Source organism: Camelus ferus, chromosome 21 (assembly GCF_009834535.1).
Source record: "Camelus ferus isolate YT-003-E chromosome 21, BCGSAC_Cfer_1.0, whole genome shotgun sequence".
Taxonomy (NCBI): Eukaryota; Metazoa; Chordata; class Mammalia; order Artiodactyla; family Camelidae; genus Camelus; species Camelus ferus.
The window spans coordinates 27,048,235-27,066,059 of NC_045716.1; the positions used below are offsets into that span (position 1 = coordinate 27,048,235).

Here is a 17,825-nt window from a genome sequence, read left to right on the forward strand (position 1 = left end):
CCTTAACAGTTTTGGGGTTATGAATCCACTATGAATCCTGATGAAAAGGGCTTGAGCTGCTTTCTAGAAAGATGTCCATACAAACAAAATTTTGCTTTTTATTTCAGGAGCCTCCTGGAGCACGGACTCTAGTTTATGAACTTTGTACTCAGGGGGTGAGCTAAATAAATGCTAACAAGCGGAAGCATCTCAGTAGGTCCGCAGACACCAGCCTTCTCTCCCCCCCCACCCCGCCCCCATTCCTGGAGTGGAGCGGGGGTCTCTGTCTTTCCTCCAGGAATGCTGTGTAGGAACCTGTCCCCTGCTGAGTTATTTTCTGGGGAGTGGGGTCGTTTTCTCTCTCTCACCAGGTGCCCTGGCCAAATCTGTCCCTTCTTATTTAAAAACACGAAGGACTGTTTCAGAATTCTGGGACTTGAGATCCATTCACTGCAGATGAGGAGAGGCTCAGAGAGCTGGTCAAATGACTTTCCCAAGGCCTCATTAGAGGAAAGCCTTTGCTGGAGTCTGCAGTTTCCCAGTCGAAGTCCAATTCCCATTTCACACACTTCACTCCTTTCTGAATCCACAAATGGGCAGCTTGGGTTGTTGGATGAAAAAGTTAAGAGTTGGCACTCCCGGGCCCTCAGGTCCTTCTCTCCGGGACCTGGACTCCTTCTCGACCTCCCGGCCGTCTGCAGGGTGGCTGGAGTCTCCAGAACACACACTTCTTGCTTTATGGACCAGGGTGGCTCTGGATGTGACTGTTCTTGGGACATAATGTCTTGTCACTGCTGATTGTTTCAAACTTGTTTGCCTGAAGAGGTCACATTTTAATCGGAAGAACAGAAATGCTTTTTTTTTTTTTTTTTTTTCTTTTCTGGGTGGGCGTCTGTCCAACTGCCTAGGGGATTTCCACCGTTCTTGTAAACGGGCTGGAGTCAATACGGTGTGGTTGTTCTCTCTCTGTGCCCCTGGGAAAGCCATCTGCTCTGGCAAGGATATTCTTCCCAAGAATGTCTCTGAGCGCCCCAGGACGGTGAGGCCCCTGGATTCTGGTGCCTTCTGGAAGAGGCTGGCTTTGCTCTGTTCCGTCACTGTGGTTAATTTCCTCACTCTTGTCCACTGTCTCCCCGTTGGTCATGAGTTCCCAAGGAAGAAAGGAGGGATGTAATGACAGCTTCTGTTGTCTAGAGAGAGTCCTCCAGGGTCCAGGCACTATCGCAGGTGCTTCGTACTTGTCGTCTGAGTCCTTGCTGCCATGACGCCCAGCACCAGCAGTCATCCTGGTACGTGTGCCTGCAGCGCAGTGATGATCCGGGTCACCCAGCTGGGAGGTGGCAGGGCTCACGTGGGCCCCCAGCTCTCTCATTCCCAGCCCTGCTGTGAAGGAGCAGTCTAGAAAAGATCCTCTTTCTCTGAGAGCACAAATGTTGTATTTGCTCACGCATGCTGGCCCGGCTGGGCATTCAGTGGTGGAAAGGGCTCTGAGTGATGGGCTGCTCGCTGAAGGGATCTGAAAAGGTCGAAGTGATTCCCCCATCTCGTGCAAAAAACAGAATGATGAACGACGCTCTCAGATGCGGTTGTGTTTGCCTGAAAAAGAACGTGGGGTGAAAGCTGGAAAGAACGCAGCCAGGTCTGTCGGTGGTGGCTGTGGGGGTGCTGTCTGGCCCACGCACAGCTGCGGATTTCCCAGGGAGCTTTCAGTTTTCGCTGGGGCTGGAGGTCCTGGCGGCAGGCATTGTCTTCTCACGGCAGGTGGCCCAGAGTTCCCGGACCTGTGGGTTTCCCCCCACCGCCCCTCCGGCCAGGCACCTGGGTCGCCACCCTCTGGTTTTCCTGTTTGCAGTATGTGGGGTGCTGGGAATAGTGAGACAGAATCTGTAACATCACAGGACGTGCCTTTTCTCTCCAAGGATGTGTGACCGAAACGGCGGCCGGCGGCTGCGGCAGTGGCTGATCGAACAAATCGACAGTGCCATGTACCCGGGGCTGATCTGGGAGAATGAGGAGAAGAGCATGTTCCGGATCCCGTGGAAACATGCCGGCAAGCAGGACTACAACCAGGAGGTGGACGCCTCGATCTTCAAGGTAGCGCCTGGGGCCCCCCACCCTCGCGGGCACAGGGAGGCGTTAAGCGATGTCTTCCTTGTTTGCTTGACAATTAATCCAATTTTTTAAAAACAAATGGTGATTGAGTGCCAAATGGGTCTCAAAAAATAGACTAGGCGATTTTACATCTATCGCATGATTTAATCACTCTGAGGTCAGTTCGATACTGTTGGTCAGTTGGATACTGTTTTTCCAACAAGGAAGCTGAGGGCACTTTCTTCTGCACTACTGGTGGGGACAAGAAAACACAGAGAGAAGACACTTCTTTGAGGCCCTTGAGACTTAAGACCTTTTCTCCTGAGCTATCACCTAAATTCCATTTAGAATTCTAGGACAGGTTTCATTCTTCATTCTTCCAAAGTTACTGCCTCTGCTTGGCAGCGCAGGGTCAGCTCCGATGAGGGAGATACCATCTGCCATTGCTTCCGGGGCCGGGTCACGTGGGTGTCCTGGACCTGCAGCGGGCGTCTAAAAATAGTCCCCTTCCCTTGAGAACCGTCAGTCCCCCATGCATGGAGAGACCTGCTGTTTAGTTCCACCATGTGCATCCTGCCAGCCAGCGCTGACGGGGAGTCCGCGCCGCGACAGGCCCGGCCCACGCGCTGTGTCTGTCTGCCCCCCGTGGCCCAGTGCGGGAGGTGCTGCTCCCGTCCTTGCTGTGGGGAGGAGAAGGGGCTTGTCCAGGCTCTCCCGGACAATGGAGCCACTGTGTGAACCCAGGCAGCCCAGCTCCTAGCAGGGCTGTTCTCCTCGATTCAGGCAGAGGAGCCAGGAGTCAGGGCAGCCCCGCTGGTTATCAGAGTCCCCTGTGGGCTTCCTGAAGGCTCCAGGTGTGCAGGCCCCACTCCCGGGGGGATCTGGAGCCCCAGGTCAAGGTGAGCCCAGACTTCCACATTTGCAAACTGGCAGACCAGAGGTGGTCTGGCTCAGAATCTGGGGTGCAGACCACTGCTGTGTGTGCCTGTTCTGCTGACATTTGGGGGCCAGAGTTGAGAGGGGTGAGTGAGTGAGTGTGGGGAAGAGTGGGAGGCTGGGACTGGGGGCCAGGACAGACCCCAGGTGTGCATGACTGAGGAGAAAGGCTGCAGACCCAGCACAGCCTCTGACTCTTAGCCCAGATGACTGTCCTTGACACACAAAACCCAAATGACAAGAGATCATACTTGGGCCTCAGAGCGGAGCACAGATACGTCTAAGCTGGCTTATGAGGCATCTCAGTTCGTCAAGTCCCTGCCTGATGTTTGCTGGGGGGCTGCATGTTGTAGCAGTTCTGCTGATGTGTAACCCAGGTCTCAGAGCTCTCAGACAGCTGGATGCCAGGTGCTGGCCCCTGCAGGAAAGGTGGGTGCACACGGCATCCTGCACTCACCCTCCAGGGGGCCTGGCCAGTCCTCCCGTCAAGGAAGGACCGGGGCAGGGGCCTGGGCATCCATTCTTGGTGGCAGTGTGGACTCCTCTCTTGTAGAAGTTTCTTGCCTTTGGCATCATGGGGAGCTTCCGTTGGGAATGGCTAAATTTTAATAGTGCCCAAGGTCTACTTGGGAATTCTCGATCATAGCCGGCTACAAGCCAGGTCTCCTGCTCCTTGGCACCATGGACATCGGGGCCAGATCATTCCTCGTGGGGCGTCCTGTGCTCCTAGTAGGAGGCTAAGCAGCACCCTGGCCTCAATCCACTAGATGCCAGTAGCACCGTCTGCCCCACTATGACCACCAGAAAGGCACCCAACATTGCCGGGTATCTGCCCCCCCAGGGGCACCCTCTCCCTGACCGTGGAGAGCCCCGCTGGGAGCTGAGCCCGACAGGATGAACAGATTTCAGCAGGGGTGGGTGCTGAGGGCCCCGCGCAGTTCTGACCACTACAGCCCCCTCAGCAGGCTGGACCTGCGGCTGCACAGCCCTGGCTTGGGTCTTGCTGGTGGAGACGCGAGGCCTCTCCCTTCATCCTGCTCCCTGCTCCAGCTTTTGCTCAGAGGATAATGAAATAGAGCCCCAGATTTATACATCTTATGCAACGTTCTTCACGGCCGTTTCAACAGCATTGAGGAAAATGTGCAAGATTCCCAATGTTTCCGTTGATTACGCAGCCGCTCGGTGTGGCAATCTTGGTGAGTCCACAATCTCAGCAGGAATGGGCGGCGGGCCGGGGCCGGGTGTCCCCCTGAGCCAGGCGGCCAGCGAGAGGGCCACAGCGGGGCTGGTGGGGACACGTTGGTGGGAGGATTGGTCTGCACGTCCCTGAGTCCAGCTCCCTTCCATCCTCCGAGGGGCATGTCTCTGCTGCGTCCAGCCAGCAGAGCTTTGCTGTGGGAGGAAGCCAGCAGTTGGGCCTTGAGCCACCTTAGGGGTTTTCTGGTCGAGTAGAGAAACTTTTGTTTCAAACGTTGAAAGAAAACTTACCAAAAATTTGAGTTAAGGAAAAAAACACGAGCCTGCTTCCCTGCCTCAGTGAGTGGGCTGTAAGAAGCCGCTTATACCAGAGTGTCCTTCATTGCCTGCTGGTGTCGTGCTGCAGTCAGCTTCGTGGCGTGGACCAGAGATGGGCGATGGGGGAGCCGTCGGCTCGCAGTGTGCTGTCCCTGAGCACACGGAGACTTATTTTTAAAAAGTACTCTGCCTTCCTCCTTTTCATGAGGTTAGGGGTGTGCTTCCCGGGCTGTCCCTCCACCGACAGGCTTGGTGACATCACACAGCAGCAGCTGTTTCAGGGTCAGTTGGCCTCCGAGGAAGCAACTCGCATTAGGTTTTTAAAGCACGAGGATGGACAGTGTTAAACGGGGCAGAGCCGTGGTCCTGGGCTAGCTGCTGGCTCCTGGCGAGCGTGCGGCAGTGCGGACAGGGGCCGCCGCCTGGCTGTTAGGGTGGGCCTCCAATGACTCTGTTCTGTCTAGTATTTGCTATGAAGGGCTTTGAGAGATCACCCAAGTAAGTCGATATTTTCAAGCCACCCAGAGAGCCCCAAAAAGGCCTTGGCAGGTCGGCAGTGGGGACCCTGAGGCCAGCCTGGTACACGTCCCGGCCACGGGGTCCTGCTTTCCTCTGTGGATGTCCTGGCTTGCTTTACGGGCTGAGACTGTGAGCTCTGAATGGGGCAGTGACCACGCCAGGGCCCTGCGGCTGTGCAGTTCTGCTCATGCGCTGGCTGGCGCCAACACGGCCCCCACAGGCAGGCTCTCCCGGGTCTGCCTGTGATGTGGGTTAACCAGCCTAGTGGTTCTCAAATGGGACTGTGCACGTCAAGACCTTACTTCCCTGGGGGACACATGGCAACGTCTGGAGATGTTTTGGGTTGTCACCCCCAGGAGTGGGGGTGCTACCGGCATTTAGTGGGTAGGCCAGGGGTGCTGCCAGCCTCCCCATAGTGCCCAGAGCCCCAAATGTCCGTAGTGCCTGGTAGAGAAACTGATTTAACGTAATACAAATTTGACATTACTGTTCAGGGTGTATGTGGTTTACTCTTAAATTTGTGTGAAGAAATAAATCAATGCATGGTCTGCGATGCAGCTGCTAGATGAAGGAAAAAAAGATTGCAAAGGATTGAGAACCGTTTACTTCTAAGCCTGTTTTTAAAGGGGACTGTGCACCTGCGGGAGGAAGGCGTGGCTCAAGCTCATTAGGAGGAACACCCTTCCAGTCTCTCTCCCTCGGGCAGAGATGCAAACTCTGAGCTCAGGGCATCAACAGAGGAGCGACCACAGGCACTGGACTGTAAGGTCTTGTTCTATCTGGGGAAAGCGCCAGGACTCACAGTGGGGATGGGACTCACAGGGCCGCGACCAAGTTTCTGGAAGCGTGGCCTCCTAAATTGCAGTCACTGGGATGCTGGCTAATGGTGCAGATTCCCAGGCCTAACCCACAGCTCCGCAGGGACTCTCGAGGGCCAGGGCCCGGGCCTGCATTGTACCTAGCTTCCCCAGGGACTGGTGTGTGCCAGAAGCTGCGAAACACTCGCTGCTGACCGTAGTGTGCTGGACATCCCTTGGAAGTCAGAACGGCTGGTTTTCAATCCCCAGGCTGGGTCATGTTGGGAAAGGCACCTCTCGTAACTGTTTTCCTGAGTGGGGTTGAGAACTCCCTCCAGGCCTCGTATTATCTTAGGCTGGAAGACACACCTGCTGCTGCCTGACAGCAGCCTGCTAATCACTCTGTTCCAGTTTTGAAATCTGAAAACTGTGCCCATACACAGGTTTAATTTTTTTTTTTCTAATACTGCCCCATCTTACCTTTTAACTTCAAGTTTCCAGCTGGAAACATGTGGTCCTGGTGTAGATTCTAAGGTTTGGAGAGGTCAGAAAACAGACCTGTGAAAAACCCACAGTTTTAAACAGTACCCTGGCATAGGAGGGGATGTGGGTAGGGAGGGTTAGAATAAACGCCAAAGTGCAAAACAAAATTGCTGCTAAAAGTAGCAAGGCAGGGGATGACCACATTCAGACTTTTTTCCCCTACAAATAAAATCTTTTATTTGTCACCATTACACATTCAGACTTTTTGCAAATGTTCCCTTAGCCAGAGGTTGATTTGAAAAAGCAAGTGTAACTTCCTCTTTGTGTTGTGTTTCTTGCTTGCCCTGTCTGGCACGGAGCGCAGCAGCCTCCTCCTCCTCCTCCTCCTCCTCCTCTCCCCCCCCTTCTCCCCTGCCACCCAGTGGCCAGAGAAAGGTGACTTTCAGGAGGGCGAGAAAGGTCTGCAGATACTGTCCATCGTGACAGCTGTATATATCATGTGCTTCCTTTTCTTCCCTCAGGCCTGGGCAGTTTTTAAAGGGAAGTTTAAGGAAGGGGACAAGGCCGAACCTGCCACGTGGAAGACAAGACTCCGCTGTGCTTTGAACAAGAGCCCAGATTTTGAGGAAGTGACCGATCGGTCCCAGCTGGACATTTCTGAGCCATACAAAGTTTACCGCATCGTCCCCGAGGAAGAGCAAAAATGTAACTATCCTTTTGGTGCCCTCAGCCTGAGAGTCTGGGTCTAAGTCGCCACCCACGGGGTCTGGGGCAAGTGCTTTTAGCTAAACAGTTGCCTCCTCTGTACCAGCAGAGGCCGAGGTCTCCTTCTGCAGTTTCCAGTCGAGTGAGAGGTGGCAGTTGGGGCGGGGGGCAGGGGGGGTGGCTGCTGGCTGTGCTGCTCAGACCAGGAACACGTGGTGGCGCCTCTGGGAGGCTCAGAAGTGGGTGGCGCAGGGCTCCTGCAGGTGTGGATGAGGGGCTCCTTGTCTCCCAGCAACTTGCAGGGCAGCCAGGGGCAGCGTACAGTAGACGAGGACCGGCGGGCTTCCGGGGCGGAGGGCAGAGGGTGACCGCGCCCGGCCGGCTTCGTTGCTGGAGGGCGGATAGGCTTCGCTCTGTTCCATCCTGACCACTGTCCAGGAACTGCAGGACAAGGTAATTCCTGCAGTCTCCTCCCGCTGTAAAATCACGAGAGCGATTCTGAGACGACTAAAGCAGAAGAGTGGACCCCTGGCTCACAGGCCCCCATCCTGCTCCCCACGCTCTGATCAGGCATTGCTAACCAAGCAGGACTGCCTGAGTTCTGCTCTGGCCTCGGAATCCCTTCCGAAGCATGCTGAGCAGCTGCTGTAGGTCAGAGCTGGCCTGGGAGATGAGATCCAATCACTGTCACTGGTTTAAAACATTCCTTTGATTTGCTGATTTTCTGGCCATTTGATGTAGCCTTAGAGTATTGGCCCAACATCCTCTTCTCCTTAGAAGCCTATTTACTAGCCTGATAATGTGGGGCAGAAATAGAACCCTCGAAACCTGCCTCGGGCTGGGCATAAATCCTGAGATTCTGGGGGTGCTCTCCCCACTGCAGGGAGGTCGAAAATGTTGACATGTAATTCTAAAAAAGTTAAAATCGTGGCTCGAATGAAGCTGGTGAGCCCAGGTTGGGGAGCTATTTCCCTCGCTCACAAGGGCACCAGCACGACGACAAAGGCTGCTTGATGGAAGATGAGATGTTGGTGCCCAGGGTCAGTGGGAGGCGGAAGGCCGAGCTGAGCCCATGCGTGTCCCCCCGGGTCACAGAGCCGTGCTGGGGCGGTGATCTTTCCTGCTGATCGTTTGTAGCTTTAAATGCCTGTGAACTAACACCTAACTGTGCTGAGTTGGAGCCCTGACCCATAATCAGGGGTAAGTCAGGCTGGCCTTCCGCACGGAGAAGCAGCTGCCCCGCAGGGACACCGCTGCGTTCACGCTCGAGGTTGCCTGCTGCCCCCTTCCTTCCTGCCAGTTTTGGGTAATTTCTCCACCTCACAGAGTAAACTGTGATTTGAAAGAATACAGAAGTTTCTCTTAATTCCCTGCCCCCAAGATCAGCCGAGCCTGAACTGGCAGGTGACCCTAACTTGTTTACAGTGTGGCGCGCAGCCAGCATCACCTGCAGGGGCGGTGTTACAGAAGCAGCAGGTTCTCGGGGGCAGAGAAGCGCTGTATTTGCATAGTGTCTAGATGGATACACTCTCCTCTGTACTTCAGTGGTTTGCAGGCTGCACTGGGGGTGCCCCCACCTGCCCCCTACTTCCCCACCAAGAGCTGCTGCATGAATTCTCAAATCTATCAAAATGGAATCAAAATTCAGTCGGGATGAAACAGTGGGTCGGTTCATCCCAGTTTAGATGGTTGGGACTGATGAATTCCAACAGACAAGTGTTTGCTGGTCATAATGCGTCTCCCACTAGGCTAGTCTCTGCTGGGGAAGAGGCTGGGGGGGAGGGGCAGGTCCAGAGTGCTTGAGGTGGAAACGCTCCTGTGCCTGTAGACGGCTCCTGATGCAGGCGGGTCCAGCCTGGGCCTCCGTGAGCCTCCACGGCGCGCCCACCGTGTGGGCGCCACAGATGCACACGTGTATATTTGGAAAGGCCAAAAAGAGATTTCCTGCCCATTAACTTAAAAAAAGAAGACTCCGAGCTGCAAACACACTGCAGGAAACCTCTGCATGTCTTTAGATGCCCCTGCCTGTAATTCTCACCTCTGTCGGGTATAGAGCCACTCTGACAGGAGCTCATTTTCATCTCGGCCAACAGAAGGAAGACACCCGAGTGCTCCCTTGTCCTGTGCGTGCGGGACACAGTGGCCAACTTCTCTTTTGACTTTGCTGATCACACGGCTGTGGCAGCCTGGGAAAACGGCATCTAGGCCTTTCCCCAGCCCCCAGAGCCGCGTACGGACTTTTATTTCCTTCAACCTAGCCTTTAGAAAAACCACTGACCGTGGCCTCGGGGGCGGTCGTGATGCCTCAGCGCTCTGTCATGCACTTGTCCGGTTTTCCATAGGCAAATTAGGCGTGGCGGCTCCTGGCTGTGTGAGTGAAGCCCCGGAGATGGAGTGCGGGCGCTCCGAAATCGACGAGCTGATCAAGGAGGTGAGTGGGGGCCGTGCCTGGGGACCAGCTCTCCCAGCTGGGAGGTGAGGCCGGGCGGCCTCCACCCGCTGCTCAGCCGCCTGTGCCCGGCAGCCTGCCCTTCCCCGGGGGCTGGTGCGGAGCCGCCTGCTCTGCATGGCGAGGCTCCCTCAGGCTCTGAACTCTTTCTGTTGTCACCATTTTGAGTTGGCATCGCATCCTCCCCTGCCTTTTTAGGCAGGCAGGCGGCCGTGCAGTGATGCTGCTCGGGTATCAGCGTACTAGCTGGCGGGCTGCCTGTCTTGTAAGTTGCAGCGTTTAGTCCTTGATGGGTTGGAAAGGCCATAGAAGCAGGCTTGTTAGAATTATACACAAACTCATAGTTAACAGGCTGTAAGTAAAGGCTTGATGGGGTTTCCTTAGGCAAAATGCGTGGGTTTTTGAACACTAACTTAGCTGCCATTAGCCTTCTAAGTTTTCATGAATAGTCCCCGGCCGGCACTGCCCGGCTAAAATGATCCCACAGCTTTGGCAAAAGGTGGTTTGGTGCTCTAGAAAGTTTCTCAGTTCTCACGTGGCAGTTGTAGAAGCCTTCAGAGTGGCCTGATGTCAGAACAGGTGACGTGACCTAGCCCCCGTAGGCTGCCCGACTTCCCTGTCGACAGCAGCCATTCAGTTTCCAGGTGGGCTTTGGCAGCAGACCCGGCGAATTCCTGGCTTCATTTCTTTCCAGCAATGTCCCATTTCCCGTACAAGGCTTTTCTGCCAACTCAGTTGGACTGGCACACCAGGGTCATAGGAAAATCAGAACTCAAAACGTTTCCTAAATGGATTATCCACCTCCTTCAAGGAACTGGTCAGAGTGAAAATCTCGACCCGTGGAGTGTGGCAGAGTTCGTCCAGCCTCCCCATTCACTGGTGTCCCAGGACTCGCCTGCTTCCCCTGGGTATCAGGGCAGCTGGATGACCTGGCCCTTTGGTTATACAACAGGCAGGTCCATGTCAAAGGCCCATGAACCTACCGGGGCCCTGAGAGGCTAGTGACTTGGCCCCATGGTCTAATTGCTAAGCTGGGTAGAGTTACTGTCCTGGATGTTTCAAGATGCAAAGTGAAACCGTTCCTTCATCGCGTGTGATAAGAGATGACACCAAGGTTTTAGTTAAGTCTGTACCAGCACTGGCGTCCCAGTCACAGCACCGCTCTTCTCGGCCCTGCCTGCAGCCTTCCGTGGACGAGTACATGGGGATGGTCAAGAGAAGCCCCTCCCCGCCGGAGGCCTGCAGGAGTCAGCTCCTCCCAGACTGGTGGCTGCAGCAGCCAGGCGCAGGTGAGGGTGGAGCCCAGGGCTGGCGAGTGGGTGCCATGCACATTCAGTGGCTATCAGCCTTCAGTCCTTTCTGCCTTACGGCCACCGGGGTTGGTGGGGCAGTGGGGCTACAGTAACCCGTTTTACTGAAGGTGACTGAGCCCAAAAAGCTGCCATGGCTTCTAACCCCCAAGGCAGAGCCCATCCACACCTCTGCCCCTACTTGTCACCACCACCACTGCCCAGTGTCCTTCCCACGTAGTTGGTGGCGCTCCCCACTGTGCTCCTGGGAAAGGTGGGCGGAGGGGCGGGTCCACCTTCTCCAAGGCCAGAGGGAAGACGCAGCTCCAAGCCACGTGGGTCACTGGCCCATTTGGTCAGTCATTCACAACACAAAAGAGCCCTCAGAGCCAAGGGCAGCTCAGGGTGTCTGGAGAGGGGGAGAGCTTGGAACCTTGAATTTAAATCCCAGGTCAGGAAGTTGCATGTCTTATTCAAACCTCCGTTTACTTGTCTGTAAAATGGGCACACCAAGACCTGCCCACTGGGTCATGAGGACCAAACGAGGCATTTGCCCTTTGATTAGCTTCTGATGCTCCCCGCCCCCTCCCTGAAACGACCCTCCCTCCCTCGGGCAGGGACCCCTCTGCTTCCTCCTTTACCTCTTTCCCCCACTGTCCGCTGTGGGAGGCCTGGGAGGTGACAGCTGGCCCAGTGGCCTGAGGCCGGCAGGCTGTATGGGGCAGAGCTGCTCCGACTCTGCTGCAGCGACGGCTCCAGGAGCGCTCGCTGGGCCCGGCTCCCCTCCGACACCAGGCCTGGGTGGCGGGCACAGTCCTGCCGTGTTCTGGTAGCAGGCCCTCGGCTGGGGAAGAAGTGTAGACCCAGTGTCACCGCCACACGGTCAGGAATCTTGCCACTGGGTCGGGAAGGAAGACACTGGATGCAGCGGAATCCTGTGGCTGGGTCTGGCTGGGTCTGAACTGGTTTTCGTCCTTCTCCCCAGGCTTGCCCCTGGTGCCGGGCTACACTGCCTACGATGCGCACCACTCAGGTACGGAGGTGCTGGGGGTGGGGTGGGCATCCTCTAAGGACACAACTTGAAGGCCCCTTGTGGGTCTGCGAGGGCCGTGGACGAGGGTGATCTGGCGTCCGAAGTTGGGAGTTGCTTCCTCCTCCTCACTGTGTGGTTTGGGAGTTAGCACGTGGCTGGTCTTTTTGAGGCTCTTCTTGGGTTCGGCCAACAAATACATTCAAAGAGCTCTTTACAGGCGTAACTAGGGGGAGAAAGAGTATGGGGACAGACCAGCTCTGCCCCTCCTGTGTGGCCCCAGGGGGAGTAACTGAACCACCTGGAACCTCAGGCGCCTGATCTATGAAGTAGGAAGAGTAATGACCACCACCTCCGAGCTTGTGACAGCGGTGTTATTATTACAGCTTTCTGGGAGGAACACAGTTGGTCAACGAATGTCACTGGTGTCAGTTTCCATTACTCTCTCCCAAACCCAACTTTATAATGACAACGAGAATAATGATGGTGTTGATGGTGGTCTTGGTGGCCATGGTGCTGGGGGTGATGGTGGTGGCTGACATAAATGCACGCTGGCTAGCTAGGTGCCGGGATCACTGCTGAGACCTTCATGGCCTCGTCTCCTTGCTCCACCACCTCTAGGTAGGTGCCATTATTATCAGAAGCCTTGGGTCACGTACCTCATGGGCGGCAGAGCCAGGCTCTGGCCCCAGGCTGTCCCATCCGTGCTCCCGGCCACATAAAATGCTGGAGACAAGTGCAAGTTAACACACCTCACTGCGCGGGCAGGTGCAGATGCCCTGTGGCCGCCAGCGTGCACTCTCGGCTGTACAGAGTCGAGGTGATCGGGGCGGAGGCGATGTTTGGAGCTGGCGGTGTGGCTCGGTGCCGAAGAGCATGGCCCCGCCAGGCGGGGTGAATCCAGGTGCCCCCCCCCACTAGCAATTGTGTTGCCAGGGCCTTCACCTGTCTACACCTCAGGTTCCTGACCTGGGAAATGGTGCAGTTATGAAGTCTCTCCATCGGGGTCGTTGTGAGGCTTCAATGTGCTAATAGGTCCAGAGCTCCGGCTTCTGGCCCACGCTGGAAGGCCGGGACGCACTCTGTAGCTCCTCTTTTGTCTGTTTTCCCAATGTGTCTAACAGCCGCCTGTGCGGTGCCCCCATGTGCCCAACACAAAGATGGGCGCTCGGCCCCCTCACGCAGAGGTGCGGGTGCCATTGTCCCCACTCTGCCGATGGGAAGACTGGGTACAGAGTGGTGGGGCCGCCTGCCCTGCTCCCCGAGCTTTGGAGTCCGCACTCCTGGGATCTTCGCCTGTGCTGCCCCTGTGGTCAGACCGTCCCAGCAGGGCCGCCCGCGGGGGGCGAGCGCCTGGGACGGGAGCAGGATGGGGTTGCTGTGGGCCGCACGGAGAGCTGACCGGGGCTGCCTGGTGGCCTTGGTGAGTTGCTGCTGCTCTGCCATTGGGTGTGCAGGTCATTGCTCAGGCCCTCGAACCTTCTCTGAGCCCAAGCTGTCCTACAGCAGGAGGGGCGGTCACTACCACAGCCCCCAAAAAGCCAGCCCCTGAGTTTGGGAGAAAGGCAGGCTCTGGATGTTTGCACAGAAGGGAACTGCTGACCTGTCCTCGTCTTCCCACAGCCTTCTCCCAGATGGTCATCAGCTTTTACTACGGGGGGAAGCTGGTGGGCCAGACCACCACCACCTGTCCTGACGGCTGCCGCCTGTCCCTGAGCCAGCCTGGCCTGCCTGGTGGCAAGCTGTACGGGCCCGAGGGCCTGGAGCTGGTGCGCTTCCCGCCTGCGGACGCCATCCCCAGCGAGCGGCAGAGGCAGGTGACTCGGAAGCTGTTCGGGCACCTGGAGCGCGGCGTGCTCCTGCACAGCAGCCGCCAGGGCCTGCTGGTCAAGCGGCTGTGCCAGGGCCGCGTCTTCTACAGCGGCAACGCCTACGCTGGGCCGGGACGGGCCCAACAAGCTGGAGCGCGACGAGGTGGTCAAGGTCTTCGACACCAGCCAGTTCTTCCGAGGTCCGTACCGCCGGCCGCGCTGCCCCCAGCCTGGAGGGCCCCGCCTGCTCCCGCGTGTCCTCCGCCCCTGGAGCGCGGGCACGTCCTGGCCGGGCGCCGGGGGGACCCTCCCTTGCCCGCGTGTGCAGTGTGCTGGTCGCTGCCTCACGCAGCCGACGGAGGACTTAGGAAGTGAGCGCCCGCTGCTCTGTGGTGGGCTGTCCCCACGGCCCTGGGAGCCAGTTAGAAACGCAGCCGCAGGCCCCACCTCCGGCATCTGGCGCAGTCCCTGCATGGTGGACGCGCTGAGTGCTGGGACCACACCCGTGCGTGGAAGTGCTGCCGGTGGCCGAGGCTGCTCTGTGAGGCGTGTGGCTTGGACCCCGTCCTGCGAGTTTCTCCTGGAAGGTCAAAACGTGACAGCAGTCAGCCTGGCTCCAGTCAAAGCTGCCAGCTGGCTCCCTCCCCTGTGCCCCCAAAGCTCTTTGCTCCTCTCCCTGTAACGGCAGCAGCTGGAGCTGGTTTCAGGCCTCTCCTACCACCTGGCTAGTGCACTCCTGGGGGCTTCCTGGAGGAGGCCCTGGAAAGGTGGGCAAAGTGGTGTGTGTGAGCTCAGGTGCGAAAGCCCTGAGGCGTCTACCTGCCAGAGCGGGTCGTGAGGCTGGGATGCCACCCCCTCCCCTGGTGTCAAAGAGGGTCCTGAGCTAGGGACGCCGCCCCCTCCCCTGGTGTCAAAGAGGGTCCTGAGCTGGGGACGCCGCCCCCTCCCCTGGTGTCAAAGAGGGTCCTGAGCTGGGGACGCCGCCCCCTCCCCTGGTGTCAAAGAGGGTCCTGAGCTGGGGACGCCACCCCCTCCCCTGGTGTCTTCACAGAGCTGCAGCAGTTCTACAGCCACCAGGGCCGGCTCCCTGACGGCAGGGCAGTGCTGTGCTTCGGAGAGGAGTTTCCAGATATGACCCCCTTGCGCTCCAAGCTCATTCTCGTGCAGGTAAGAACGGGCAGCTGCAGGGCTTGTGGCCAGATCTTGCCGCCTGCACATCTGGACCCAGTTCATACTTGGTCTGGAGAACAGGTGGCCAGGACTGGGGACTCTACTGTGTGCAGAGGCAGGCCTTGGTGAGACCTTCACGTGGGGGACATAGGTTCTTTCTACCTCTGAGCCCTCTTCTCCAATTCTGGGACTCTCACAATCTATGTGTTTCCACTCTTTTCTGTTTGGTTTTTTAAAAAAATCAAAACCTCTTTTTCAGAAAGAGTCCACCTTTTCAGTTGTCTTAAGGTCTAAGTGACTGATTAGGGCTTTGCTAGCCCTTAACTCTAGTCAAAGGAATGAAACTCTAATGGTGGAATTCTGGACCTCAGCCAGAACAGAACAATCTGGGGAGAGTACTCATAGGAGTCTTTGCAGGAATACTGCTTGCTCTTTCTTTCCATCTGCCTATTCTGGGTTCACTTGGGACTCACGTGGAGGTTCTGAATGATAGCTTTGGACTGGGGTAATCAGAGAAAGCCTTACCTCACTTCACACCTCCAAGTCTGGCCTTGTGCACTGTCCCTCCAGGTTGAGCAGCTCTATGTCCGGCAGCTGGTGGAGGAAGCAGGGAAGAGCTGCAGCGCAGGCTCCATGATGCAGGCCCCCGAAGAGCCCCAGCCAGACCAGGTCTTCCGGATGTTTCCAGATATTTGTGCCTCACACCAGAGACCTTTTTTCAGAGAAAACCAACAGATCACAGTTTAAGTCTCTCTCTCGGTCACCCCACCCGCATCTAGCCTTTACCTTATTGCAATTACTATCGTAATTATTTAAGGAGGTGGACCACTCGGCCTGGGTGGAACGCTTCCCTCTGCCCTTAATCTGGTGAGGGTGTCCTCTGAGGACGTGACAGGGAAACACAGCCGAGACCCACTTCTGAAATGCAGACCTACACGTGGAAACTCACACCAAGTGGTTTGGATGCTCTGACTGTAACCTGTAACCAAGACATTTATTTCCTGCGTTTCCCCCTATCATTAGTTGCTATGATTCTTTCAGCATTTTGAGAAACTTGATATTTCCAGAGATTTGGCATTCAATTTTACTGGCAAATAGCTGTTTCCAGTAAAGAAATATGGACTGGAAGATCACCTTTGGTTAGAGCTATAGACTTATGATTTCAAATGCTTGATTCAATGTGAAGTGTCTTTTTACTTTTAAGCATGTTAATAGGATTTAAAAATACTTGGATACTAGGCTCCCTTTAATAAGTGAAAGCAAAACTCTTGGACTGTTAGAAGACTGTACATTCTGCCTAGAATTTGGCGCCAGGAGACCATTTCCATCGCCAGGTGAGCTGGTGTGTTTTCATCTTCACACAGGGAAGGCTTTTCCTTTCGCCTTAAGGAAGCTGAGAGCTAAACTTATGTTTTCATTTCTGTAATTATACCTCTCCCTCTCTTCTAAATGATTTCGACCAGTTTTAAAAATATTTGTACTTTTAACTGACCTATTTTAAGTTAATTGTCCTGTTGTAAACTGCTTAAAAAAACATTTTTTTGATAAAGTGGGCCAGATATAGACCACAAGCTCAAAAAATAATTGCAGATTGTACAAGCATGTTGATTGTGCCTTAGATTCAGTGCCAGTGGTGGGCACCTCGGGCGCAGCCCCAGCGGCCTGGCCACACTGCGCCGTCCTCTCCCCGCTCACTGGGCCCCAGCTGTAGCGCGCCCTGGGGCGCACCGGCTCCCACCCTTCAGAGTGGGAAGCTGGGATTCCAATGGACGTCCCAGTTTCAGCCCTGGAAGAACTTACCCTATTTAGCAGCAAGTAAGATGCAACTACTACCCAAAGCTGTGTACAGATGTTTACCCTAAATCATGGAACTAATCAAAAGCTGGGCAGAAGCCTGCAACAGCGGCTTGGCTAACCGGGTCACGTCACCCCACTGGCCTTCCGATGTGCGGTGTAACACACGTTGTAACTTGCACGGTTAAAAAGCACCAGGACATTTTTCTCTGAAAAACAAAATGTCTTACCTGCTAGATCGGGGCCTCTTGTCAGTCTGTACGACGCCCCGGGGCAGGCGAGGGCTGAGGGCCTGCAGGGTCCCTGCTCCTCATAGTCTGTGGATTAGGCTGAGTCAGTGCCACAGTCGGTGTAGACTCCTGGTGGGTTGGCGAGGGTCTGTCTGCTTCTCTCCCGCCTCGGGTGGAGAGAATTTTTTCTCTACTTTTTCTCCCAGCCTGGTTCAATGCCAGCCCTGGCCCAGAATCTTGCAGTCAGCCCTCATTTGGAGAAGTGGGAGAAGTTGGGGTTTGGGGGAGAGGGTTGCCCCAGCTCAGCCAACATGGTGGCCTTGTAGCTGTAAGAGTCCCTGATTTAAAATCTGAAAAGCCAAAGAATAAAGGATGCCCGTTTATCCTTCCCACTGCCACTCCTGCAGAGGGGCTGGAGGTGCGGCTGCAGCAAGGCTCAGCCCTGTGTGTTCTTCAGCTGTGTTTGAATTCACATGGGAATATGATAATGCCAGTAAAAGCGACTTGCTCTCGAGCCAGCAAAGCCAGCCTTACGTTAAGGATGACGTACCTGTTCCTGAGGTTTTGCCCGATAACAGTGGGCTTTAGTGCGTGGCGCAAATCCATGTTAAGCGCACATCTCTAATATGCTGAGTGAATATTTATTTTTTGTATCCATTATAGATGTTTATTGATCTCTTTTACTTTTATTAAAATGCTTTTCTAAAGCTGATGTGTGCCTTTTTTTTTTAAGTCACTGTCAAGTATCTTATTTTCAGCAGATTCTAGGTTCTTTAAAGAGGGAAATGCTAAACGATGCTGCGCCTCACCTGGAAGGGCTTTTGGCTCTTTTTCACCCATTCCCAGAACAAAAGCAGAAAGGTATGGGGACTTGCAGATCATACAGAATTCTTTGGAGAAAATGTGGGGGCACATCTTGTTTTTACAAAACCTGAGGGGTTTTAAGATCACGTTTGGGTTTCTGTGAGCCAGCTGGAGGGAGAAAGCAGGAGGCTGGCGCTCAGCCCCTGGAAGCTGCTGGAAGAGC

General features: G+C 55.5%; 1 protein-coding gene and 1 long non-coding RNA gene across 2 annotated transcripts in view; one reads left to right on the plus strand and one right to left on the minus strand.

Annotated features, from left to right (window-relative positions):
- Window positions 1-17,510, plus strand: part of IRF8 (interferon regulatory factor 8) — a 51,420-nt gene extending 33,910 nt beyond the window's left edge. The window contains 9 exon segments of the mRNA XM_032464503.1: window positions 1,899-2,073; window positions 6,842-7,025; window positions 9,368-9,456; window positions 10,658-10,763; window positions 11,749-11,796; window positions 13,417-13,742; window positions 13,744-13,804; window positions 14,656-14,771; window positions 15,345-17,510. Coding sequence (XP_032320394.1) covers window positions 1,899-2,073; window positions 6,842-7,025; window positions 9,368-9,456; window positions 10,658-10,763; window positions 11,749-11,796; window positions 13,417-13,742; window positions 13,744-13,804; window positions 14,656-14,771; window positions 15,345-15,521 — 1,282 coding nt within the window. The 3' untranslated portion in view covers window positions 15,522-17,510.
- LOC116658776 lies at window positions 6,531-10,662 on the minus strand. The gene is made up of 2 exons (XR_004314078.1): window positions 9,304-10,662; window positions 6,531-7,501 (listed from the first exon to the last, which is right to left on the minus strand). It is a non-coding gene; the product is annotated as an uncharacterized LOC116658776 (long non-coding RNA).
- Window positions 17,511-17,825: the final 315 nt, after the last annotated feature.